At 51.5% G+C, this 26,919-nt stretch overlaps 1 protein-coding gene across 1 annotated transcript in view; it reads left to right on the forward strand.

The window, feature by feature from the left end:
- The window catches only part of LOC118794520 (BAH and coiled-coil domain-containing protein 1), an 83,029-nt gene extending 59,401 nt beyond the window's left edge, over window positions 1-23,628 (forward strand). The window contains exons 11-28 of the mRNA XM_036552779.1: window positions 1,078-1,911; window positions 4,063-4,232; window positions 4,805-4,941; window positions 5,459-5,578; window positions 9,088-9,202; window positions 9,930-10,146; window positions 11,679-11,855; window positions 12,503-12,798; window positions 13,542-13,622; window positions 14,419-14,563; window positions 14,923-15,040; window positions 16,063-16,138; window positions 18,378-18,486; window positions 18,742-18,858; window positions 19,752-19,910; window positions 20,237-21,516; window positions 22,005-22,238; window positions 22,857-23,628. Of these exons, the coding sequence (XP_036408672.1) occupies window positions 1,078-1,911; window positions 4,063-4,232; window positions 4,805-4,941; window positions 5,459-5,578; window positions 9,088-9,202; window positions 9,930-10,146; window positions 11,679-11,855; window positions 12,503-12,798; window positions 13,542-13,622; window positions 14,419-14,563; window positions 14,923-15,040; window positions 16,063-16,138; window positions 18,378-18,486; window positions 18,742-18,858; window positions 19,752-19,910; window positions 20,237-21,516; window positions 22,005-22,238; window positions 22,857-23,066 (4,595 nt within the window). The 3' untranslated portion in view covers window positions 23,067-23,628. The remainder of the gene's footprint in view (window positions 1-1,077; window positions 1,912-4,062; window positions 4,233-4,804; window positions 4,942-5,458; window positions 5,579-9,087; window positions 9,203-9,929; window positions 10,147-11,678; window positions 11,856-12,502; window positions 12,799-13,541; window positions 13,623-14,418; window positions 14,564-14,922; window positions 15,041-16,062; window positions 16,139-18,377; window positions 18,487-18,741; window positions 18,859-19,751; window positions 19,911-20,236; window positions 21,517-22,004; window positions 22,239-22,856) is intronic.
- The last annotated feature ends 3,291 nt before the right edge of the window (window positions 23,629-26,919 follow it).

The following is a 26,919-nucleotide window of genomic DNA, read 5'->3' on the forward strand; positions in this document are numbered from 1 at the left end:
ACAGTGCCTCCTTATCCTTCAGGGGTCCTTGAACGGCCGGGAGCGGAAGGACACACATTCATCTGGCGGTGTTGTCAGGAGGGCGGATGGATACCATCAATAACGCAGCGCAGGGGGTGACAGAGCTGGCTCTGCAATCACACCCAGACACCACGAGGTCATCAATATCCAGAGCAGGCTAGGACACACACTCACACACACACACTCACTCTTACTCACACACACACACACACACACACACACTCACACTCGCTCTTACTCACACACACACACACACACACAAACACTCTCGCTCTTACTCACACACACACACACAAACACACACACACACATACAGAGATTCACAATATTGCAAAGCCATGTTCTCTGGAGCAGCTGTCACCCCAGAGCCTTTATAAGGGAGGCAGAGAACTTATTTAATAATTCTCCTGAACCTGTTTCTAATTGTTTTGCCTGATTAACGAGCATGCTGATGTAAATAAGGATTATTCATTAGCTGCAGACCCCGTTAAACTGATTGCTTGCACTAGCTCCTCCCTCACATGAAATAATTTTAGTTACAATAAAAAATGAATTTAAATTAAAAAATAATTTTAAGCAGCTCAATCACTGTGTTATGATTACAGTTAGTTAATGTAATTTGCAAAAAGGTAATTCCACTGCATCAGACACAATTAACTTAAAAGGGAATCAGCTGCTGATGGCTGATCGTTAGTCAAATTGGCGTGCTTGTTAATCCCAAAAAGTGGGCTCAGTACCGTTATCAGTTTAAAGGTAAACCGTCTCTCCCCCGTCTGGAGCTCATTATGTTCCTGAGCTTTCTGAGTGCACACTGTCTGCTTTGGCCCTCACCTGCAGAATGTGCTTCAGAAGAAGATTAAAGATTCAGTTTGTCCAGGCAAGGCTGCTGATCCACACCATTATGTTGATTAACATTCTGAAAGAGTGTGCGAGGCTGCGTTTCGTAAGGAACTCATGTGCAAACATGCATATGTATGCAGGTAAACCGGTGAGACGTTTTATCTCCGTTCGTTTCGTAATCGTTTCCTTTCCCGTACTCCCTTTCTCTTTCCCCAGATTTGCCACCTGGATACACCTATCCTGCCATCGCCATGGGCTACAGGAGTGGCCCCTCCCCCCAGGACGTCCGATTGGCCGAGCCCGCGGAGCTTGAGGCGGTGCAGGCGGAGCCTGTTGAGCCGGCTCCTCAGCCCCTCCCTGGCATCACGGAGGAGGAGTGTGAGGGAGGGGCGGGGCTAAGGGCTATGACGGAGCAGCAGGAGGAGGAGCAGGCTGTGGAGGCGGGGCCAGGAGGAGGCGTGGAAGGGGGCGGGATGACCAGCTGCTGCGCCCAATCAGAGCTGCAGCAGGAGCCGGAGGAGGAGCTGTTCGCCTGCTCCTCCGGCGACGGCATGGCCCTGGAGGACACACCCTGCCATGTCACCCCCGACGTGGAGCTGGCCCAGGCTGACACCCCATCCGTAACCTGCGGGGAGGAGCCGAAGGAAGGGGCGGAGGGACAGGCGCTGCCCATCCTGCAGGAGGGAGAGGGAGGGGTGGGCCTGGAACCGAACTGCCCCGCAGACGTGTGCTCCCCTGAGACAGCCACAGAGGTGGAGCAGGAGAGGGAGACCCCCAGCGAGGGCCAGCCCCTGCCTGACTCCGCCCATGCCCACGCCCCCTCCCCCTGCCCCGCCCCCCTCTCCACCTTCCCTGCTCCTTTCAGCTGCTGGAGCCTGGAGCTGCTGATCGCTGCTGCTCTCTGTGCAGACAGGGACACGCCCCCTCCTGCTCCCGCGACCCCGTTGCTGCCCTACGGTGCCCCCTCCTGCGCTGCCCACCACGGCATGGAGCTCCTGAGTGAGCTGGCTGAGCTGGAGAGGCAGCAGCATCACCACAGCATGGGCCAGGGTGAGCCATTACCCCTGTAACACAGCACTGTAAACGCCCCGTTACACACAGCATGGGCCAGGGTGAGCCATTACCCCTGTAACACAGCACTGTAAACGCCCCGTTACACACAGCATGGGCCAGGGTGAGCCATTACCCCTGTAACACAGCACTGTAAACGCCCCGTTACACACAGCATGGGCCAGGGTGAGCCATTACCCCTGTAACACAGCACTGTAAACGCCCCGTTACACACAGCATGGGCCAGGGTGAGCCATTACCCCTGTAACACAGCACTGTAAACACCCCGTTACACACAGCATGGGCCAGGGTGAGCCATTACCCCTGTAACACAGCACTGTAAACACCCCGTTACACACAGCATGGGCCAGGGTGAGCCATTACCCCTGTAACACAGCACTGTAAACACCCCGTTACACACAGCATGGGCCAGGGTGAGCCATTACCCCTGTAACACAGCACTGTAAACACCCCGTTACACACAGCATGGGCCAGGGTGAGCCATTACCCCTGTAACACAACACTAAGCACTCATGCTGTTACACACAGTACCATTAACACAGAACATCCTGTACCACCCTGCTCATAGTCCTCACAGAAAGGTGACATTGCTCGGTTCTGTAGGCTCGACTGGAACTGCATCATCTTTAAATTCTGCACATCGCTTTAATTTCAAGCTGCAATTGGGTCTGCAAAAGTTCCTAAAAAGACTGCTCTAACAATAGCAGCCCCCGGAGGGTGAATCAGCGGGGTCACGGACGTGTTCGCTTACGTCCCGCGGGGCCTGCGTTCACATTCTCTGTATCTGCTCCATCCATTTAGAAGCAATAAAACAAAAACAACAACAAAACTGTCTGATTTATTGCCCGTCCCTGAAGAAGTAACGTTAGCAAAAAGCTGTAATCTTAAAAGCGGTTGGAGCTGCGTTCAGGACCCAGGAGCCTGGCCTGGATAATTAGACCCGTTGTTTTACATGCCTTTAAAAGCTGTTTTCTCTTTTCAACCAAGTGTTTCCTTTTTTTTTAATCTGCTCAAGACAGCGTTTTCATTTCCACAAACTGAGCATCCTTAAGCACTTAAGTAATCCCAGAAGATGCCTCCGTGAGAGGCACAGCACAGCGTCAGTGCGCAGCAGCGTTAGCGCGCAGCACAGCGTCAGCGCGCAGCAGCGACATCGCCGGTGTAGCGTCTGCCGCGCGGGCTGCGCGGGAGCGGAGAGGGGTGATCCCAGCAGGGCGCCGCAGATGTTTCCCTGCCCCAAGGCTGCCCCTGCCCTTAGCCGGCTAGTTTAGCATTTGTCTCCCTCCCTCCCTCCCTCTCTTTCTCCCTTTATATCCATCTCTGTCTCCCTCCCTGCTTTCTGCTTACCGTCTCTCCTTCTCTCTCTCTCTCTCTTTCTCTTTCTCTCTCTTTGCAGCTTTCTTTCCTCTCCCTCCCTCTCTTTCTCCCTTCATCTCTGTCTCTCTGTCTGCTTCCCTGCTTCCTGCCCACCCCTGCCCCCCCCCCTCTCTCTCTCTCCCCCTCTCTCTCTCCCTCTTTGTATCTCTCTATCTTTCCCCTCCCTTTGTCTTCTGTTGGTCCCTTTCACTTCTGTCGCCCCCCCCCCCCCCCCCCCCCCCCCCCCCCCCTCCCTGACCCAGCGTGACTGCAGAATATGGAGGAAGCAGTAGGCAGCAGTGCTGCACACTGTTGAATATTCAAACCCCGTCTCTGAGGGACGGGCGTGGCGCCAACGCTGGTGATAAAGTGACTTCACCCTTTGTTTCTGTCTGAGGGTTCTCCCCTCACCCCCTTCCCTCTCTCTCCCGCCCCGGTGCAGGGCACAAAGATAATCCACCTTCATTTTCAAATTCGGTTAATGATATTTTATTATATGTGACATTATTACATCACACAATGCAGCCTTGCCGCAACAGGGTCTCACAGTAAGACAGCAGGTGATACAATGACAGCAGAGTCAGTCAGTCAGGGAGTCAGTCAGTCAGTCAGTCAGTCAGTCAGTCGGTCGGTTGACATTACTCATGACTGTGTGCATGCACACTTACACTTCACGATTTTTGTGTCTTCCCTCTGTCATGCAGACTAAATAAGGTAATGCACACCTGACAGTGCACGTTATCTCATTCCGGTGTGTTGTCGTCTTGTGCGCAGGAGAGGAGCTGTTGACCTTTGACCTCCAGAGCCTGGCGACCCTGGCAGCTGCTCGAGCGCTGGAGCTGGATGCCCCGGAGGGCGTGGCAGAGGGTGCCGAACGGCACTGCCCGGTGCGAAGGACTCTCAACCTGCGCAGGAAGTGCAGCTGGACGCCCCGCCACGAGCCGGTGAGAGAGCTGGCACTGAAACTATTCCCTAATACTGCATATACACCCTGTACCCTCCCTAATCCTGTATATACACCCTGTACCCTCCCTAATCCTGTATATACACCCTGTACCCTCCCTAATACTGTATATACACCCTGTACCCTCCCTAATCCTGTATATACACTCTGTACCCTCCCTAATGCTGTATATACACCCTGTACTCTCCCTAATGCTGTATATACACCCTGTACCCTCCCTAATGCTGTATATACACCCTGTACTCTCCCTAATACTTTATATACACCCTGTACCCTCCCTAATGCTGTATATACACTCTGTACCCTCCCTAATGCTGTATATACACCCTGTACCCTTCCTAATCCTGTATATACACCCTGTACCCTTCCTAATCCTGTATATACACCCTGTACCCTTCCTAATCCTGTATATACACCCTGTACCCTTCCTAATCCTGTATATACACCCTGTACCCTTCTTAATACTGTATATACACCCAACACTCACAGCCGCACACAGGGTGAGACCCCATACACACTCTCTCATGCTGCGTGGGGTGTTTTTCCCCCCAGGTGTGCCGGGTGAAGGGTGCCATGGAAACGATGGATGGACAGGAGCTGGCCATGCGGGTGCGGCTGGCGGAGCTGCAAAGGCGCTATAAAGAGAAGCAGAGGGAGTTGGCAAAGCTGCAGAGGAAGCACGAGCACCAGTGAGCCTGCTGTCCATTACACACGCCCTGTAACACCGTTACACACACGCCCTGTAACGGCATTACACACACACCCTGTAACACCGGTACACACACGCCCTGTAACGGAATTACACACACGCCCTGTAACACCGTTACACACACGCCCTGTAACGCCATTACACACGCCCTGTAACACCGTTACACACACGCCCTGTAACGGCATTACACACACGCCCTGTAACACCGTTACACACACGCCCTGTAACGCCATTACACACACGCCCTGTAACACCGTTACACACACGCCCTGTAACGGTATTACACACACGCCCTGTAACACCGTTACACACACGCCCTGTAACGGCATTACACACACGCCCTGTAACACCGTTACACACACGCCCCCAGCGCCATTACACTCACCCCCTCTACCACCCATACACATCCACCCAGTCCAGTCCTTTACATACCCTGATCACTTACTTTGCGTTGACTTGTTCCAGCACCCTGACACATACTCACTGTATCCCCATAGAAAAGAGGAAACACCACGCAGTCCTGCTCGGCGAGGACCTGGTCGGCCTCGGAAACGGAAATCCATCCCTGGGCCTGTTCCGAGCACAGTGGCTCCTGCAGATTCCCCGAGGAGAGTCAAGTATGTGGCTGATGATCCCGCCCCCATCCCCTCCCCTAATCCTATCACTTTACCTCGTTTGCATATGCTCTGAGTGGTCAGGTTGTGAAGGATAAAGCCTTACAGTTGATGACGCATTGGCACTGTGTGAAGGCTGTGGCAGCTGATAAGCTAAATGCTTAAAAGCTCAATGATTCTGTTAAAGAAAATCACTTCTTAGCGTTGATGCCATAGTAGATCTGTCTTTGTGTTTGGGTGTGCATGAGTTCATGTGAGAGGGACATCAGTATTTGTGTGTGTGTGTGTGTGTGTGTGTGTGTGTGTGTGTGTGTGCGCGCATACATACATGTAGCCCCTCACTCTCAGTTATGTGTGCCCTGGCCAGCAGAGTTTAAATGGAAAGGAAGTTCATGTCACCGACACTCATTGACTTTGTGTAAATCGTGCAGGAAACATTGTATCAGTTTAAATTAAGGTTTTAATCAGACCAGCCCATAAGCCATTAATCATGTATAAGTCCCATTGATTATCTGAAGCTGTTGTAGCTCCTCCAGACGTGAGACGTTCGGCGATATTACGATAAAGGGAGGCACCGAAACGGCCGTGCAAACCCAGTATGCCGGGTTATCGCTGTGATGAATGTGTTATGTGCGCTGTTGTTTACATCTGATTGGTGTGCGGTGAAAATGCGGCCAGATGAGGTGGTGAGCCCTGCATCGGCGGAGACCCCGCCTTATCGCCGTAGCCTCAGACGAGACTCTCGCTCATAAACAGACCCAGGCGTGAGCGTAATTACAGGCGGATTACTGCTCCTGCTCCCGTTTCGGTAATTAATAAACCCCAGCGGGCGATAAAGCCAGCCCTCCTCGCGGTGACAGGCGCAATACAGCCGTTCGGTTGCTGCGGCTACCGTGGCCGTTATTCACACTTAACTGCCCCGGCGGCCGCGGTATGGCTGGCTCCTCAGACGAATGCATCATCCAGCGTCACGCGGTCATCCTCACGACCCGCCCTCGTGCAGCGTCCGTGTCCCGCACAGAGGTGTCCCGCCATGGCAACGGCGGTAAAGAGCACGGTGATGAGATGACCTCACAGCGCTGGTGCCGGCGCCAGAGGCCCGCAGAGGGAAAGGGCGTGGGGCGGGGAGGTGGGGCTGCTGCCGGGGGGGGTGAAAAAGGTCAGACAGGGGGCAGAGGGGTTGGGGGCGAAGGGCACCATCGGAGTTCAGCTGAAGGAGGAGTGATTGCTGGTACTTAAGCGACACAACCTCTGAATGCCGATTAAGTGCAAAATATGATCAGTCGTATTGGGGAGGGGGGGGGTGACGTGTGTTTACACATAATCAGGTCCGCACCTGAATGGTGTCTCTGTGCAGACAGCCTTGGGGAGGGGGGTGGGGGCGTGGGGTGGAGGGTGGTGGGGGACGTGGTGAGACTGTGCGAAAGATCCTGCCCTGTCTCTCTCCCGCTCATTCACCAGCGCCGGGAATGTGACACGGGCCCGATGCCGAGCTCAGGGGTCAGCAGAGGTCAGGGGTGTGAAAGGTCAGAGATGGCAGAGACAGATTTACATGGGGGGGGGGGGTGCAGGGGGTGGAGTGCACAGACATTTGGTCCCTGGGGATTTCAGCAGCAGAGGGAAAGAGGACTGCGGGAAAGAGCCTGGGTTTGTGACACACAGAAGCAGACACACAGCTGATCTGGTTTCCACAGCAGGCGGGTTCGAGAGGAGCTGTGTTTCCTCGTGCGGCTCCGCAGCATTTGTGAACAGTGAGCTCTGCAGGGAAGCCAGCCCATCACGGCGAGAAGCAGTGTGGATCTGGGGCCGATAGAACAGCAGTAGAATAACACCAGAGCACCGGGGCAGCTCTCTCCTTTATCATCTGTTTGCACAGCACTGGCAATACAGGGGCAGTGGTAGCTGGTGGTGATAATGGCAGTGAGCAATGATAAAGGGTAGCGGTAATGTGTAATGGTAGTAAGCAGTAGTAATGTGTAATGGTAATAAGCAGTAGTAATGGGTAATGGTAGTAAGCAGTAGTAACGTGTAATGGTAATAAGCAGTAGTAATGGGTAGTGGTGTACGTCACTTTAAGCGGTTTTGTTTATAACAGAATGATGAGAGATAAAAGCTCAGCTTGTCTTCATTTTGAGTAAAATGATTTCATGTGAGGTGCAGAAAGGCCGAGCCACTGCAGTAAGCGCACAGAGACACGGGCAGCTGATGGGGGACCCTGGAATAAACAGATCTGAAGAGTGATCAGAAACAGGTGAAAGAAACACTTAATGATCCACAGAGCATCCTGCGTTTCCCCAGGTAGCAACTAACCAATCACCACTGGGACAGCAACAGTGTTCTTTTGGAGGTGGTAACAGTGAACCTGTCCATGGTAGTGATGTCAGTTGCTAGCCAATCGCAGTGCTGTAGGAGAGCATGCTGGGTAAATCTGAGTGATGTAGACGCGCAGGCTGTTGTCAGTGGAAGGTCAGAGGTCAGCGCGGGTAATGAATAACACTTTCTCACTATTTAGCCGCGCCGACCTCTGACCCCGCCGCCAGTCTCCCTCCCCCCTCCGCGCTGAGCACAGGGTCACCCTGGATTGCAGCAGGGGTGCAGCTGTCCAGAGAGTGCAAAAAAAAAGCAGGAAACCCTGCTAATCAGCGTCCTGTTTAATTAGCTGCTGCGAGATTCACCCAGCCAGTACCATGCAGGTTCAGGAGAGGGGGTGCCTCTGTCGCACTGCGGTCGACACTGTGAGGGTCGGTCTCGTCTGGCCCCCTCACGCCCATCGTAACCATCACTTAGCTGTCAATCATCTCACTGACAACCTGGCACCAGCTGATCTCTGATCTCCCCAATGTCAGAACAGGAAGTGATGTAACGGATGGACCTAGAACAGATGAGGTGATAAGTGTAAGTGAGACTTCGGTTCAGAGGGCAGGATGCACAAGTGATCAGAAAAGTCAGAGCTTTATGTCATTTCAGGAGGATGTGACTGAGGCTGTAATTTGTCCGCAGAGACTTTGGAGGGTTTTTTTCAGGTGGAGCCTGGCTATTGTGTGTGGTCTGGTGTTTTCGGCGCAGTTCAAGGGCACTGCTCGCAGGCTGTGATGCTGTTCTTTTACTGAGAGGAAGCTGCATTGTTATGGAAATGGAGAAAAAAGAAAGAAAGCTTTGACATTTGAGGGAGCAGCACCACTGAGCGCACACGTATAACGCTCTCTGGTTATTCCCTGTCCGTTTGAAGGAGCGCAAACCTTTATGCGCGAAGGCCTCTGATAAATCACAGGGTTGCCTTAACCCAGCGCAGCCCGAAGCACGTCTAATTCCACCGTTAGATCCCAGTTCCTCAAGCGTGTGGCCGGGAAACGGGCCCCTGACTCCCGCATTCATCAAAGGAAGAAAAGAGTTATTACAGCCCAGGGAGAGGTGGTTCAACTCCCATTTCCTCTTGGTTTTTTTCCTTTATTTTCTTTGATACCTTTCTCCATTCTTTCTTTAACAATGCCTCCCTCTGCTGTGACTGGCAGGTCCTCTCTTGGGGGGCTTGGTCTGTTGCCTGACGACCTGAGAGGGGGTGGGGAGGCCCAGAGGAAGAAGAAGAAACTGTCCAATGGAAGCTTCGAGCAGCTCAGCACAGCACAGGTCAGTGCCTCGCTGCTCAGGAGACTGCGATGGGTGGAATATTTTCAGGGTTCAAAAGCCCGGTCCTTGTTGCAGTATTAACTATCACTGAGAATTCTGTCAGTGCCATTAAAGTTATGCCCACTAACACTGAAGAACTTGCCTAGCTAGTAATGAGGAATATGCTGTATTTACTGACTGAAAGTGGAAAAAAATACAATTTATTAAAATATGCTGTAGTTGGTAATTTTATCAGCTTTAACATTTACTCTTCAGCCATATTCAGCTATACAGAATTTTTTATAAAGTCAGATATATGTGATAATGAAATCAGTATGCTGTCATTTTTATTAACTTTAGAAAGCAAATATCTCAGGGAAGAAATTTATTATAGATGTATATTGTTATTCCTCTTGTAGCAAGAATTCAAAAACATTACTGTATGCTTTGGCACCAAGTAATGTGTACAGGGCATTAAACTCTGACAGCTGTATAACATGCGGGATTGTGATCCTATATTTTACACCCCATGCCCCCCCCCCCCATTTATCTTTACCCCTCCTTTCTCTGTGCCTAATGCTCTGGTTCTAACCCTGCCTCTCTGGTTCTAACCCCACCCTCTCTGGTTCTAACCCTGCCTCTCTGGTTCTAACCCCGCCCCTCTCTGGTTCTAACTCCGCCCCTCTGGTTGTAATGCCACCTCTCTGGTTCTAACCCCGCCCCCTCACTGGCTCTGATTTCCTGACAGATGAAGGCACGGTGCTGTAAGCAGGGTGGCCGCCAGGTGGTGCTGGGCTCCAAGCTGGCCCAGTTCAAGCAGAGGGCCAAACCCGCGGTGGTGCCGGCGTTCCAGCGGCGTGGGGCTGCCGTGTCCAGCGCCGGCCCAGCACGCCTTTGCCAGGGCCAGAGGGGCTCCAAGGTGGAGCGGAGGCACGGGATGGAGTCTGGGGGCCAAAGCGACACAGGTAAAGACACCACGGGTGCCACGCTCAAGAGTGACAGCAGGCGTGTCATACTCTCAGAGCTGGGGACACAGCCCCCTCCCCGTGAGTGGGTGGCAGAGTGATGTAGTGGTAAAGGGCAGGGCACTTAACCGAAAGGTTGTTAGTTCGATCCCCCTGCTGTTGTACCCTCGGGCCCGGTACTTAACCCAGAATTGCCTCAGTAAATATCCAGCTGTACAAATGGTTAACAGATAAAATTTGTATGTTTAAGTTGTTCTGGATAAGAGCATCTGTCAAACGAGTGGAATGTCACTATCACCGGTTTTGTAATGTAATTCAGAGAGTCCCTAGTACAGGATCAGCTCCAAGGAGGAAGACACAGAAATGTACTGCCCAGACTAGTCACCTGGCTGCAGGTATATGACGTCTTTAAAATTATTTAATATTTGATTTATTTAAAATCAGATTTTAAACAGCAGACCCCCAGCACAGGCAGGCTGGCTGCAGTGTCCTGTCCATCACAGGACGGTGGGATTGTGGGATTGTGTGAGAACAGGCTGGAGCGATCGGCGATCGTCTCAGTCAGGTGACGGGCGGCGTGCGAATGCACGTGAGAGGGCGGCGCTAGGCCGTCCCCCCGGGGCCCCCGCGGAGAATCCGTTAATTGCCCTGAAACCGATCCCTGCCACCTCTCCGGGGCGTACCAGAGAGTGTTGACGCGGGACCTTGTAAATGACAAGCATGTTGGAGGTGTCTCGACACCCGACACCGCAGCTGCGCCATCCCCTCTGCAACGTGACACTCGCGGCTGCTGCTGCTGCCAACAAGCAGCCAATGAAACGCTCCGTCTGTGGCGGGAGAATGTGGGAGCTGTGCCATGATTGGCTGGATCTGGAGAGAAACCCTCCCACTGATCATCACCGCCCTCAGGCTTGTAATACAGTTGTATTCGGTACATAATCTTTAGGACCATGACCAATAAAGCTGTATTGTAAAATGCTGGGTCCTATGTGTGTTACTTTATTGTTTCCTAGTTCTTACTCTTTTTACTTTACACCGTAGTTGCTTAGCAGAGTTTTATACACAGAGCTACGTACAGTGTGTGCAATCTTTACATTTAATCCATAATACAGCTGGATATTTATCACACCAATTTGGGTAGCAACTTGCCCAAGGGTACTGTGAGAACCCACCTTTTCATAAAGCGGTATCCATGCAATGCATTAGTTCCCAGCATCCCTGTGGGATCCCTGTGTAGAGCTAGGAAATCTCAAGCCCCAAAGGGTGGTAGTGAATTGTATTTTTTTGCATGTATATTTGCAGATTTGTTTATGCGTTAATGGCTAATGTGTTAACACCCCTTGTCACTATGATTAGTACTTGGCTAGAATTGCTTCATTTTCAAACACTCTGACAAAGGTTCATTCACATATGGTAACATGATATATGTGGTCTATGATATATGTGACTGCATGATACACAAAAGTGAATAAAATATAATTCATGTCTTACATGTTGCTGATTTGCTGACTTCGTCTTGATCCCACCCACAGAGGAAGATGATGATGAATGTAGCTATGACAGTGAGGAAGGACAGGGTGACATCAGACCTCCTCCTTCGAGGGACACGTCGTCAAGTTCAGCTGTGACTGGCCCCTCCCCTTCCTCAATTGTAAAACTGGAAGCCAATCAGAAAGCCAGGAACAAGAAGGAGAGGCAGAGCCTGCATGGTAAGTCTCGGCTTTTCAGACACCATACCTGTAAATGGCTAATATTGATTGATGTTTTAAGCCCCCTCATGTGTGCATTGTTAAAATTTTAAATGAAAACAATCTGAAACTTTCTTAGAACAAAACTGTGTCCTAAAATGGAATTTTATTTTTACTTTGTGTAGGTAATTAATGCTGTACACAGTGTCGTAATGACTACAAACTACAATGTTGATGTCAGGAACAGGAAAAAAATATATATTTTTATATTTATATTATATTCTATATTTATATATAATCCTCTTCACCATTATCTCACTCTTGTGTAGTTGCATATTTCAGATTGCTGTTCACTTCTGAGTGTGATGCTTTTTACTGAAATCTCTCTATTGGGAGCTCTTACTCCTAACAGCCAGACATGCTGAAAGATGGCGTCAGTCTGAAAAAATTACTTGGAATCAGTTGGAATAGGCTCACATCATTAGCATAGTAAACAGCAGTTTGGAAGGACATGTGGCTCACACAAGACATCAGAGGTGTTTGTAAGGATCTAAAGACATGTATCACATGGATTTCGGGTGTTAAAATGGGTTTGTTATACTTACAGTGGTGTACACGGTCCAGGAGAGGGCTAATTATGATTTCCCCTTCCTGAATGAACCCGCCAGGGTCCCACAGCTTGCCTGGCACGGAGGGTGAAGTGAAGGTGAAGGTGAGGAAGGGCGCCCTCTGCGGGCCGACGGCGCTCACTGCAGCCCGGAGGAGCGCAGAGAGCCAGGAGCCGCAGGGAGGGAGGAGAACGCGCGGGCCCGAGGCCCCACCCCGGCAGCCGCTGTGGGGGAGGCCGGGGCCCAGGGGCGGCCCGTACCGGCACAGGGCGGGGCTCGGGGCCCCGTCCACGGTCAGCGAGAGGCTGATGAGGGCCACGCGCAAGAGCACAGCACTGCGGGGAGTGCCGGGAACGGTGAGGGTTCAGACCTGTTCACGCTCTCGCAGGGGTTCAGGGGAGGGCACCACAGGGTCATGGGGTCAGTGCCAGGCAGAATGGTAAGAATACCAAACAAAGCTGGGCAACAGGGTGTAGATGGGGGTGGTTGTCTTGTGGTGGACTGAGATCTTGTGGGAGGCGTGCATGAAGCATGGATGGGGAGTGTGCCTAAGTCAGGGGGCTCAAAGTGTCATAAATGCACCCACATTTTGTGAGATGGAGCAGCTGATGTACAAACACACCCCAGGGCAGGATGCAGGCTGGGAATTATGGATAGGACATTGTCAGACTAAGGGTAAACAGTCTAACCACAAGGCCAGTGAAATGTTGTCTGCATTAATCAGCATCTTGTAAAACAGGGCCTTTGGATCTTTCCAGCCTCCCGCCCACGGGACGGGGTAGAGGGGTAGGACTGCTCTGTGTGACTCTCTGTCTCTTTCTGTTTTGGGGGTCCCCGGCAGTACATTACTGTATTGTCATTTAGCAGATGCTGCTATCCACAGCAACTTGCATAAGTTTTTTACATATTATCCATTTATACAGCTGGATATTTCCTGAGGCAATTGTGGGTTAAGTACCTTGCCCAAGGGTGCAGCAGCAGGGGAATCGAACCTGCGACCTTTCAGTTACAAGCCCTGCTCCTAGCTGCTATGCCACACTGTTGCTGGTAGCGAGCATGGCCCTGTTTAAGGTCCTCATCCCATCTCTCTGTGTTACAGAGGCGGAGTTGCTGGGTGAGCAGAGCTCAGTCACCTTCGAGCGAAGACAACAGCGGGACCCGGAGGAACAGGAACAAGCAGGTGAGAGGGGCGGCTCGGTGCTCCCCAAAACCCGAACCTCCAGCCCGCATACCCCGAAATGAGGGTGCTCCTCCCAGCCTCTGTGTTACGTCTGGTCCTGTGCGCCTCAGCCCCCAAGGGCAAACACACGCAGGGCAAATCACAGCTCCGTGCGGGCGATGACTCGGGATCAGACCGGCGTTCAGACGTCTCGCAGCCTCGGGCCGTGATCGGGGCCTTACAGACGGACTGCCGTCCCGACCCGCCTGCGCAAAGGTGTGCGTAATACCCGAAACTATGGGGCGCAGTAAATTTCTCAGACACCCGAGCAGGGCGTGTGCCTCACAGATAACGAAGCTAACGGAGGATCACAAGTCAGGGTTTGTGAGGAAATATCAGAGTGATCAATCACCGCTGATGCCTCACTGGAGAGGTATTTGAGAACTGAGAGACGGCACACCTTGCTGTCTCGGGTTTGGTGGTGGGGGGTGTGGGGGGGTTACACTCACTGTGTGAGGGATTAGAGCAGAGAATTTTCCACTGAGGGAGATGAAACTGGTACTCCTCAAAGCTCACCAGTAATTTAGCTTCAGTGGTGAAGCTCCCAGAAGTTACGAAGAAAATGAGTGTATTTAGTGAGCAGAAATTTACTTCTTCTCTCCTCTCTATTGCTCTTTCCTTTCCTCTCTCTCTCTCTCTCTCTCTCTCTCTCTCTCTCTCTCTCTCTCTCTCTCTCTCTCTCTCTCTCTCTCACTGTGCCTGGATTGCATGATGAACATCACATCCTGTTTGCCATTTCCTGTTTCCTGTGTCCCAGCCTAAGGGTCGTGCAGTGAGCCGTCTGTTGGAGAGCTTTGCGGCTGACGAGGGCTTCCAGATGGATGAGGATGGCAGCTTTTCCGAGGGGGAGGGGGACAGCAGCCAATCAGGACGACTGCTGCCTGCCCACCACGGCCCCCCAGGTGAGAGGGGCAGGTTACCCGTGAACCCCACCCTTTGACACACACACACACACGCGCACATACACACACACAAAGTGACTGTAGACCTCTGTGCGTACTGTGGGTGTGTCCCTGTGACCAGCAGAGAAGCATACTGGTAAGTAGCAGGGCTCGAAAGGTTGCTGGTTCGATTCCCTGCTGGGGCACTGCTGTTGTACCCTTGGGCAAGGTACTTAACCCATGATTGTCTCAGTAAATTTTCAGCTGTATAAATAAAAAACATGTAAAATCTGTAACCTGTGTAAGTTACTCTGTATACGAGTAATGTAATTACTCCTATAATGTCGTGTAATGCCGATGCCTGCCTGTCCCCTGCGCAGCGGCACCGGACTGCATCCTGACGAAGGAGCGGCTGGCGGACGGGCTGAAGGTGCTGATCTCCAAGGAGGACGAGCTGCTGTATGCCGCCTGTGTGCACACCCTGGAGATACCCGACATGTAGGAGCACAGTCCCACCCCTCCCCACCCCCGTCCCTCAATACACACACATACATACACACACATACACACGCACACTCACATTCTCACACGCACACTCACATTCCCACACGCACACTCACGCACACTCACATTCACACACACACAAACATACTTACATACCTCCCACACACACACACACACTCACATTGATACACACACACACACACACACACACACACACACACACACACACACACACACACACACACACTCACATTGATACACACACACACACACACACACACACACACACACATGTGCACACACACGTGCACACACACAAACACACACACACTCTCACACTTTCCTGCAATGGCTGTGGGTTTGCATGTCATTTTTATTGTTGCTTTGGTTATGCGTCATCAAGCCGTCTCAGCTGGAGACAGTAAAACATGTTTGGTTAAGGGCCCAGACGGACGAAAACAGCCGGGGCAGGTTTGGGCACCGGACTGGGCCCACCTAGTCTAAACACGCCAGTGAAGAGGCACTAAAAGCTTCACTATCTGAGCGTGACTGTGCTGCTGATTCCCTCTCCATTCGATCCATCAGAGCCAGTCTGTCAGGTCCCGGTCAGAATGACCAGACTACACTGTAGCAGGAGAGCCCGTTAAGAGCAGGCCTGCACCCTTGGCTTAGGTCCAGAGGCTCATGGGAAATCAGTAATGTGACTTTGTACTGCTGTCTGTGTTTGTGGAGGGGCACATCCACTAAAACATGATGGGTAATGGGACAGACCATGTGCCTCAGCACACACAGCCCTCGATACAGACACAGGCACGATTCACCCAATTAAGCACACAATCTTACACACACACGCTCAAACACACGCACACGGTCAAACACGCACACACACACGCACACTGAAACACGCACACACACTCAAACACGATACAAGCACGCACACACGCACATAGAAGCATACTGAGACACGTGCATAACCATGAAAATAAAACTCTCCTTCCTCTCCTCTGCTCTCTCAGCTACAGTGTGGTGATTGATGGAGAGAGAGGAAACCGCCCGAGAATATACTCCCTCGAGCAGCTACTACAGGAAGCGGTGAGCTCCACCTCTCCCTACACCCCCCCCTTCTCTTCTCTCTCTCCTCCGCTCTCATTTACTCCTCTCTTCCCCTCCTCTCCTCTCAGTCTGCAGTCTGTGTGTGCGTGCGGGTGTGCATTTGTATCTGTGTATGTCTCATTCCCAGTAAACGCGTAGCACCACTAACATTAGGACCACATTCACACACACAGTGAGGGTGCTTTGTATGAAGCTCTTCCAGGTCAGGGCAGTCTGGGCCAATCACAGCATAGAAGCATGTGCGTGTAGCACTCTGGACCGAATTCAGCTAATTTTCCCCGCAGCCCACAAGCTGATGTTTTATGTGTTTAAGTTTGTGAGGGGTTTTATGTTAGTTTTATTCCATAGTGTACTTCTTGGTCAACTGCAGGTCATTGTAATATATCCCAATGTTCATCTAAGCCAACACAGATATGAGCTTAATTACACACTGCAAACACCACGCTGCACTGTGGGCCTGGACCCGTTTCCACTCGAAACCTGTTTGGTGATGGAAAACTACTGTATTTACTGTAATCTCCGTAGTTACGGCCCCCACTCTCCCTGCCCCGCAGACAGGGCCACTGTGTCCCTGCAAAACAACTCTTTCCATCACAGTCACAAATCCAGTGAGCAGAGTGATGTAAGGGGTGAGGCAGGACGGCAAATATAACACCTGGATTCACCTGCGGTAAACTCAGTAAAATGAGTGTGTTTGAATAAGCTGCTGATGCAGGGAGGTGAATGGCTGATCCCAGGTCAGTTGGTTAGGGCCAGCTGGTCTCCCCTGCCCTGCTGCATAAAGGCATCGTCTCCTCTCACAGGCGTCTCTGTGTTAGTCAGCATGTACAGCTGGAGGTGGGCGAGCGATCACAAAGAACCAGCAAGAAGAACCTCACACCATCAAAAACGGCCAGCCTCTCTCACACACCCACTCACACACACGCACACGCATATGCACGCTCACTCACACAGTTACACGCACACACAGAGACACATGTACACACACACACACACACAGTGCATGCATAGACACACACCCTTACACACCCACACCCAAGCACACACACACTTACTCACACATGCACACACACAGTCTCACACATGCACACGCATATGCGCGCACACACACACCTATACAGATACACGTAACCACTTATACACAGACACATGCACGTTCAGACTCACATGCACACAGTCACCTACACAGATGCACATACGCACAGACACACACATATACACACGTACAGAGTAATACTGAGGCATGCCTCATGCTGTTGAGGTCTCTCTTACAGACACAAGCATGCACACACAAACAGACACACATTATAAACACAGCTACTGATGGGACATTTTCTCCCGTTCACACATAAACAGTCCAACTGTTTCCAGTCTCCGAAAGTAAAATCCCCCTCCCCAAAAACGTAAACACTTCACAGCCGCCGTGAAGCTGTCTTTTTTCGGAGGTCTCCCTGCTCCGTTGTGCGCCGCTGTCTGCCTCGGTGCCGTTGTGTAAACAGCAGCCTGATAGCATCTGTTTCCTATTTATACTTTCAATCTGCTTCACGTCCGTCAACTCCCCCATCGGCCGCTTTCCTTCGGTGACGCTACCTCAGGAACCCGGACAGGTATCGAGTTTCACCTGGCACCTTCCCCTTTCCCGCACTGTCAGTCAAAGGGTCCCCTCCATGGCAACCGCAAATCAAACCACACGGCTGGAGCCCTGGGCTTGTGCCAGGCCCATCTGCTCTGAGGGGGATGATCTGGCAACCCGCACTCGACGCTGCTTTTTTGCGGTGATTCAGCAGCTCACTGCTCACAGCATCCACTTTTCTGCTCTTTCCACGTCTGAGGGAGTCTGAGGACGTGGGCTACAGGCAGGGGCTGCTGGGAAATAAGAGCACTCCGGTCACGTGGAGGGAAGGGACCAGACATAGCAGTGTGCTTGTGTGTGTGTGTGTGTGTGTGTGTGTGTGTGTGTATGTGTGTGTGTGCGCGCGCGTGTGTGTGTGTGCGCGTGTGTGTGTGTGCATGTGTGTGCACTCACACGTGTGTTTCAGGGCGTTTATATTTGATGTGAGCATTTATTGTGTGTGTGTGTGCACGCGTGTGTGTGTGTGCGTGTGTGTGTGCGCGTGTGTGTGTATGTGTGTATTTCTATGTTTGTGCGTGTGTGTACGTGTGTGTACTCGTATGTTTCCACACCACATGACAGGAGCTCTGTCTGTGTGTTTTCCAGGTTCTGGACGTGCGTCCTGAGACGGAGGCCGTGCTGAGAGCAGGGACACGCGTGTGTGCGTACTGGAGTGAGCGCTCGCGATGCCTGTACCCTGGATACGTCCGCCGAGGTGAGACCAACGAGTCAGTCGTGGAGAGATGTGTGTGCGTTTGTGTTGTTTTTACTGTGTGTGTGCAGCTGTGTTTGAGTTGGGAGACAGGACCTGTTCCTGTCGTTGTAATGTTCTCATTTTTTATGTTTTTATGTTTTATGTATGTCTTTGCTTTTGAATTTTTGCTTCTAGTCCTGCCCACCAGCTTGAGTCTTCCAGATCTCTCAAGTCCTGCATATTTCTCAAGCTTGCGTTTCCTCGTGTGTCCTGCAGGGGGCCCTGGCGAGGAGGGGAAGGAGGGCAGCGTCATGGTGGAGTTCGATGATGGAGACAGAGGGAGGATCTCGCTGCACAACATCCGCCTTCTCCCGCCAGACTACCAGATCCGCTGTGAGTTCACCGCACACGTGCCCCTCCCCCCCCCCCCCTTCCCCACGCCGGGACCACACCAGCAAACCCCCAGAATTCGTTCCTTGCAGCTGTGACTTCGCAATCGTTCGACAACATCGTTTAAATGTCACAGGCAACGTGGCCATCCTGATTTGCGCTTACCAATATGCATTTGCTGGGGAGGGTGTTTACAGTAAAGTAGAGGAAGTTGCCAAAATATTGTATACGAAAGTCAAATGCTGAGTTTACGTATTGAGACTGTAACTTGTTCAGGACCCGTGTGACAGGCTGGTCAGTGAGTTCACATGTACACGTGGTCATGTGCATGACTGCCCTCCTCTTGCCTGTTTGGTCTAAGGGCAAAAGACGGTTGAAAAGCAGTGCAAAATGAAAGATTTTTTCCTGCTTTATACTGAGTGTGTGGTTTTTCCTCTCATTCATAAGCCCACACCTCAGTCACACCCAGGCCTTCAGTTCGGTGCTGCTCTCCCAGTTGGCTGAATGAGTGAGCAGGAGGGGGCTGCGTCGGTCATGTCTCAGTTAGCGGCGGTGGCGCTAGTCGCGGCCGGTCGGCTGCCACTAGGAGCAGCCCGGGGGCAGGGGCCCAGATCTCCGCTCCGACGCACGGGATCAGCGGGCTGCCTGGAGTTAAAGCACGGAAGAGCTCGCTGCACATTTCTGTGTTAAATTAACTACACGTGCAGGCCCCGTCAGCCCTTCAGCAGCTGCAGTCACGCCCGTGGCGTCGGGGCGGGGATTTGAGCGGATCGCTGGGCGTGGAAGGGGTTTGGCTGTTAGCGGCAGTCAGCTGGACAGATGAAGAGCTGTGTGAAGCAGACTTGGGGCCCTGACCGATGGTCTTAATCCACCCCCTCCTCTCAATCTGATCGCAGGTGCGGAGCCGTCCCCTGCCCTCCTGGTGTCCTGTGGTCGCAGGGGCCGGAGGAGCTCCGCCCTGGAGAGGGTGGCGTCCAGTGACGCGTCGTCTGAGAGACCGGAACCAGAGCCGGCCCAAACTCCGGAGAACAAGCCTGTCGTGAAGGCCAGGCGAGGTACAGTATGCTGGGGTGTGTCTGTTTGTGTGTCTGTGTGCATCTGTGTGTGTGTGTGTGTGCGCGTGTGTGCATGTGTGTGTGTGTGTGTGTGTGTGTGTGTGTGTGCATGTGTGTGTGTGTGTGTGTGTGTGTGTGTGCATGTGTGTGTGTGTGTGTGTGTGTGTGTGTGTGAATGTGCGTGCGTGTGTGTGTATATGTGTGTGGGGTATGGGGTGTGTGTGTGCGTGCGTGTGTGTGTGGGGGGTTTTGTATTAATAATATCAAAAAACAATTGAGCAAATGGGATGGAAACATCACATTATCTGTTTTTGTGTTTTTTCTAGGCCGACCCAAAGGCTCAGGAAAGAAGGCCCCTGTGCTAGACAGTGTGAAAAAGAGCGCTGCCCCCCTCTTCAGCTGGCCTGCCATGGCCGTCCCAAAAAAGAGGACCCCCCACGATCTCTTCCAGCTCAACGGGACCCCCAGGAAGACCCTGAAGGGCAAGGAGTCTGAGCCTCTCCCGCTTCCGCCTGCCCCCATCGCGCCCCAGGCTAAAGCCATCTTCAGCAGCTCCTTCGAGGTGGACTCCTTCAGCAGCATCGCCAACGGGTACTCATCCTTTGGCAGGCCGGCGGGCTCCATGCCCCTCGTACCCAGTGGTGCCCCCTGCAGTCGGAGCAGAAGGCCAGGCGATGGGGGCGTCCCGCGTGGCCGGAAGGCAGGAGCGGAGTTCCTGGTCAAGCTGGACCATGAGGGGGTGACCGCCCCCAAAACAAAGAACAGCAAAGCCCTACTGCTGCTGGGGGCCTCAGGGCAAGGGAACAGGGTGGACAAGGGGTTTGGGAGCAGAGGGCCCAGCGGGCGGGACGTGTCCCGACCCGGGGGCTACTCTCACCCCGTCCTGCTGGTGAAGGACAGCAAGTCGGGCGACGGCACCCGGGTGGAGCTCCTGCTGAAGGGGGCATCCCAGCTGCAGAAGCCCGCCCCGGCCCTATCCCTGGGCGAGTACGGCGAATTTGGCATGAACTGCCACAGTGACTGCCACAGCTCCTACTCCGACCTGGATGAGGAAGAAGAAGAGGAGGAGGAAGAGGAGAGGAGGGCCGCGCTGGCCGCCGCCGCCGCCGCCTCGGGTGGGCTGAGGACGGCCGGCCGCTTCCTGTCCCGGCTCTCCGTGTCGTCCTCGTCCTCCGCCTCCTCCAGCTCCTCCAGCTCCGGCTCCCTGTCCAGCTCCAGCCTCTGCTCCTCGGAGAACGACTCCTCCTACAGCTCGGAGGACGAGGAGAGCTCCACGCTGCTGCTGCAGGGCTGCCTCTCTTCCCATCATGCCCTGCTTCAACCCCCGGAGCCCCCACCGGCCGCACCCCCCCCGCCGCAGCGGGCCTTTGTCGCCAAGGCGGTGGCAGTCACCAGCCCGAAGGGCGGGGCCAGCGGCCACGGCCCCAACAGCAAGCTGCTGAAGAGGAAGGCGTGTCCCGCCCCGCCCTCCAAGCCCCCCCGGGAGCCCGAGGAGCCCGAGGAGCCGCCCAAGAGGCAGCGGCTGCCTGCCGTCAGCCACCAGCCCAAAATCTCGTCCTTCCTGCCCGCTCGCCAGCTTTGGAGGTGGTCTGGGAACCCCACACAGGTGAGTCACCTGCGTCTGTCCATTGTCACCTGTGGCAGCAGTGTAGCATAACGGTAAGGAGCAGGACTCGTAACCGACAGGTTGCCAGTTCGATACCCCTCTGGGGTGCTACTGCTGTACCCTTGGGCAAGGTACTTACCCCGCAGTTGCCTCCAGCTGTATAAATGGATGAGATGTAAAAATTGTAACCTATGTAAATCACTCTGGATGAGAGCATCTGCTAAATGGCAGTAATGAGCCTGCACTGCTGGTGAAGGCCAGCACCGTCATGCTATCCAGTGACAGCAGCACTGTGTAAATGACAGGAGCCATTACTGTTCTCCTTCTTTCACGGTCTCTTACTCCAGGAAACAAAAAAATCTGCCTTTTTTAATCTTCGACAACAGACCTGAGATCAGCTTTCCCATAATGTTCGGTCCTAACCCGGACAGATTTCGATTCTGACCCAGGATCAGTTCCTCACGCGTCCTCTGGCCTGTGCTTTGCAGAGACGCGGCATGAAGGGCAAAGCGCGTAAGCTCTTCTACAAGGCCATTGTGCGTGGCCGGGATACGGTGCGCGTGGGCGACTGCGCCGTGTTCCTGTCTGCCGGCCGGCCGCACCTGCCCTACGTCGGCCGCATCGAGAGCTTCTGGGAGTCCTGGGCCAACATGGTGGTCAAGGTCAAGTGGTTCTACCACCCCGAGGAGACTAAGATGGGCAAGAGGCACCGGGATGGCAAGGTAGGCCCATCGTCTCCCGGCAACGCTGAAACGCTACATGGATGCTCAGTTAATTGACAACGAGAGTTCTTGCTGATAACTTATTTTTACAGATTATCCGTATTGCCTGTACATTGCATATTACCTGTGCTGATAGATCTTACCCTATCAGGTTATAAATGTACATTGTTAAGAGGTACAATACCATGGCACTGCCCCATCTGGGGATCAAATCAAGAACTGTCGTTACAAATTTACACGTTTTTTTAACCTCAAGATCAAATGAGCTGTCAGAGCACTGTTGGCTACCGTGGACTCCATATATGCGGTTTAATTCTGAGGGGGTCTGATATGATTCCACTTCCAATTATAAGTGTTACCCCTAGATTGGAGGTAATGCATGTATGGCCTCACTCTAGTTTGTAGTAGGAAGAGGAATTGGAATTGATGTGGCATTTCCTGGTGCATTCTGGTGAAAGTAGCTTCATTAGAACATTCATTAGTAATGCACCATGATCACCATGACAGTATCCACACTGTAACCTAAAGTGAGCTCAGAATTCAGGCCTACCTGAAACAGTTTTGGCGGGGTTAGGTGGCGTGGTCACAGAAAACTGACCGCGGATTTGCCCTTCACAGCACGCCCTGTACCAGTCCTGTCACGAGGACGAGAACGACGTGCAGACCATCTCGCACAGGTGCCAGGTGGTGAGCCGGGCGGAGTACGAGCGTCTGTGCCGGGACAGGAAGAACTCTGGTGGCGGCCAGGACCTCTACTACCTGGCCGGGACCTACGACCCCACCAGTGGCCAGCTGGTTAATGCCGACGGCGTGTCCATCATCTGCTAACGCACGCCCACCTCCGAGAATACTACTGAAGGAGCTCTCCCATTGGTCCAGCCCCGGTCTGTGGCTCTGACCTGTAGGAGGCGCTGTGAGAGGCGGGGTCCACCTGCGGCCATCTCTGCCAGGAGCGTGGGAGTCACTTTCAGTGACGGAGGCGCTGGCCAATTGGAGAGGTCCAGTTCTACGTAGGGCCCCACCATATGCATTCGGGGGTGTGTCCTGAGGTCCGATGGACAGGGCAGCAGCGCAAATGGGAGCTTGGTTTGGATCAGGCAGTACAAGCACCTGCAGGTGGTGGAGCTCCACGCTGATCTAGGATTGCGTTTCCCCTGGAGAATTGGGTGTACCCTCAGTAAAATCCTGCGGGGGGCGTCCAGGCGTGTACAGGGGTGCCGGGACGGGTCACCCCATCCTGACGGACGAGCCTCCACGAACAGCACCCCCCCCAAAACCTCACTCTCATGATTCCAGGGATGTTTTTAATGCGTAGTGCTGTAAATATCTGTACATAAATATAAATATAAATAATTTCTTGTTGAATATAAAATAGGAATGATTTTTTCCAATCAAGCCATACACTTCAGTACCTCTTGCCTGTCCTCTGAATCAGGTGAATATTGTACAGGATATTTATCTGTTCTCTGTGTCTATATGTATATAAAAGGTATTATATAGATATAAATATAAATATATCTATGCTGTACATAGACAATTGAAATCCTCTTACAATGTTTTGATGGTGTTATTTTTTTAAGATTGGTGAATATTAATTGTGATTTTCTTTGGAAAGAGAAAACCTGCACTGGATCCCAGCTGCTGATACAGAGGGGAAATGCTGTACAGAGGTCAGGGCGGACAGGGGACAAAAAAAAAACAAAGGTCATAGGTCATAGGTCAAGTGGCTTTCTGTAACCACCTCATGGTGCGCGTGTATGTATGTGTGTGTTTTTGTATTTCTTTTTTTTTTTTTATTTGTTGCAAATTGACATTGCTGCTTTGAGGAGCTGACTGTTGCCATGGGTTACATAAAGAGAGAAATGGCTGGGAAATACGGAGGTGGATGCCTGTACGCCGCCCCCTGTTGGCAGGATCTGGCGCTCATTTGTAGGGGATGTGAACTGGATCACAGCCTTTGGTGAAAGGTTTTCTGGGTGGAGCTTGAAAATAGCATTAAAAATGCTAAAAAGAAAGAAGGCTACATTCGTTAACTAAGTAAAGACTCCTTATTTTCTTATTTAATTTGAGTAAGTGTGTTAGAGTGCTCGGTTTGAAAAACCAACGCACTTGTCAGGTTTTCATCACGATAGATGTAAATACCTGCTTAAAACACAATCAGGGATCTTGAGAGATCCGGTACAGTCAGATTGGCTGACGCGTTTTACAGACGAGAGATCCCCGCAGTCGGATTGGCTGACGTGCTATAGATGGGGTGAATGGTGTGAGCAAGTAGCAAACTCAGACATGCACCTCTTAATCTGCATTGCGGCAACATTTTTGGAATGTCTCTCGTTAACAGGGTTTGCATTGCAGAGACGTGTGACGGTACTGCTCTCAGACACACACGTGTCTCCAGCTGTGACGGACAATCAGGTTAACGAGAGGACAAAAGTGTGACGTTTAAAGTGCTCTGTCAATCAAAAAGTTGCAAGTCACTTTTTTTTTTGCTTCTGCCAAATGTTTTTTTTCGTCCTTGCCTTGTTGTTGCTGTTGTTCAATATGCAATCCCAACTGTTTAGTCTGTATGCAATCCCCACTGTTAACAGTCTGCTCAGAGTTTTTACTTTTATTTTTTTACATTTTTGTCATCAACCATTATTTATTACTAATGTTGCTGTTACGTGACGGAAAGGATAGCTTTAAAAGGAAAAACTGGTGTTGTGCTTGTATGTGATGTCACTTTTTGTGTTCCTCTCAAAGGAGGCATGGCTTGACAGAGAGCGGAAGAAGGATGCATACTGAAATAAAAGCACATTCAGCACTTCAGATCCTTCATGGGCCTCTTTAGTGTGCCTTGATGTGTCTGTGGCCCTCTTCCTGTCCGCTGATATGGCGATTAACATCGTAAAACCACATGGTGAGGTATCCACTTACTGGGACCAGGCCCGGACTAATTTTTGCTCCATGAAAACAGAGATCATTAGACAGTAAATAGGGGTGGCAGTGTAGCATAGTGGTTAAGGAGCAGGACTCATAACCGAAAGGTTGCCGGTTCAATTCCTCACTGCTGCTGTATCCTTGGGCAAGGTACTGGTAAATGCCTGTAATGTAATATTAGCTGTTTTGGCATCGGAAGCTGGATAGCTCAGTGTGTCTTAAATCTATTTTAATAATCCTTATTCTTTGACATCCTCAATGAGGTGTACTCTGAAATGTTGTGCTTATTGTGGACTGGCCAAACCAAAAGGGTTGAGAGGACCATGTGGGTGAGCACCAATCAGGAGCCCTGAAACGTGACCAAAACTCTAAAACAGGCCTCTCTTTATGTTCCATTGAAAGCGACAAAGCGCAGCATATTCCAGCTTAGGAAGTGGTATTGTTTTGCGAAGAATCGTCACCAACTCTCTTTGAGATGTCAAAGCCAGAGACAAGAGACGCTTATTTCAGTTCAGAGGAGTGTCTGGCTGTACGATTCCTGAGCTGTCGTCTCTTTGCACCAGTGCACCATCATCATTGTCACAATGTCACTTACTCCACTCGGTCCTGGTGTTGGATACCATTTGATACGGTTAATTTTTTAAAATATTTCCCATGCATTATTGTATTTTAGCAAGGTGTTGAGATTCCCAATTTGGCAAAGACTGAACTGAGTGGTGGTACCCACTGACATCAGTTTCCATCGGTAACCGGAGTCAGTTTATGTAATATTCCACTGTCACATTTACCATAATGGTGTGTGCATTTTAACTGCTGGGGGTTCAGGTAGGGAACAGTCTGGAAGAACATATTCCACAATATCCCCTATGACCATAAGGTCTGAAGAGAGAGAGAGAGAGTGTGTGTGTGTGTGTGTGTATATGTGCGTGCGCATGCCTGGGTGAGTGTCCGTGTGTGTGTATGTTTGTGTGTGCATGTGTGCGTGGACGTAAATGTGCTGAGAATGGGGGTGTGTACAGATGGATCGTTTTGGAGGTGCGCCTCGCTTCCCAAGGCCGTGCAGCTGTGTTGTCTTACGCTGTACACACTGAGGATGCCCAACTCAACCTGTCGCTTCTACTGAACACCTTTCTCAGAAGTTAAAGTGTCTAAAATGAAGGTGAAACAGTTTCTACTGAAGGGTACAGAATAATTTTAAAAAAATAGCCGGAAACAGTAGTGTGCACTGGGAAGAGGAAATGATGTCATCTTAAATGGACAGGTCACTCTCATGCGGTTTAGGTGCAATACTACTTTGGTGTATTGTCGGTGTTTCCCCACCCTGATCCTGTGGGTTTATGCTAGTCTGGTTTACACACTGCTTCTAGTTAATTAGGTTTGACTGCCCTGTTGTTTGAACGCTGATCTATGTTTGACACCACCTGACAGTTATCTATCCACTCTGTTTTTATGTCAACCGCAAAATACAAATAAAGCTGTTTATTCAGCACAATTTTGTTAATATCTAGCCGTTACAGAAAGCTGCAGCATCTTTCTTAATTAAACACAGCTGTTTGTACAATAAAATCCTCTAGGCCCTAAAAAAAGTTAATCTTAATTAAAGTGAATATTAATCTGTATTACTAATTTGTCTGAAGGGGAAAAACAACTGGAAATAATCTGAGTTGCTTGCAGCTTTCTCAGTGTACTGTTACTTTTACAAAGGTCTAAACCCAGATTAGTTTTCAAACTCAATCAAACCTAACCAATTAAGACCCACCTG

Source organism: Megalops cyprinoides, chromosome 19, assembly GCF_013368585.1.
Source record: "Megalops cyprinoides isolate fMegCyp1 chromosome 19, fMegCyp1.pri, whole genome shotgun sequence".
NCBI classification, from domain to species: Eukaryota; Metazoa; Chordata; class Actinopteri; order Elopiformes; family Megalopidae; genus Megalops; species Megalops cyprinoides.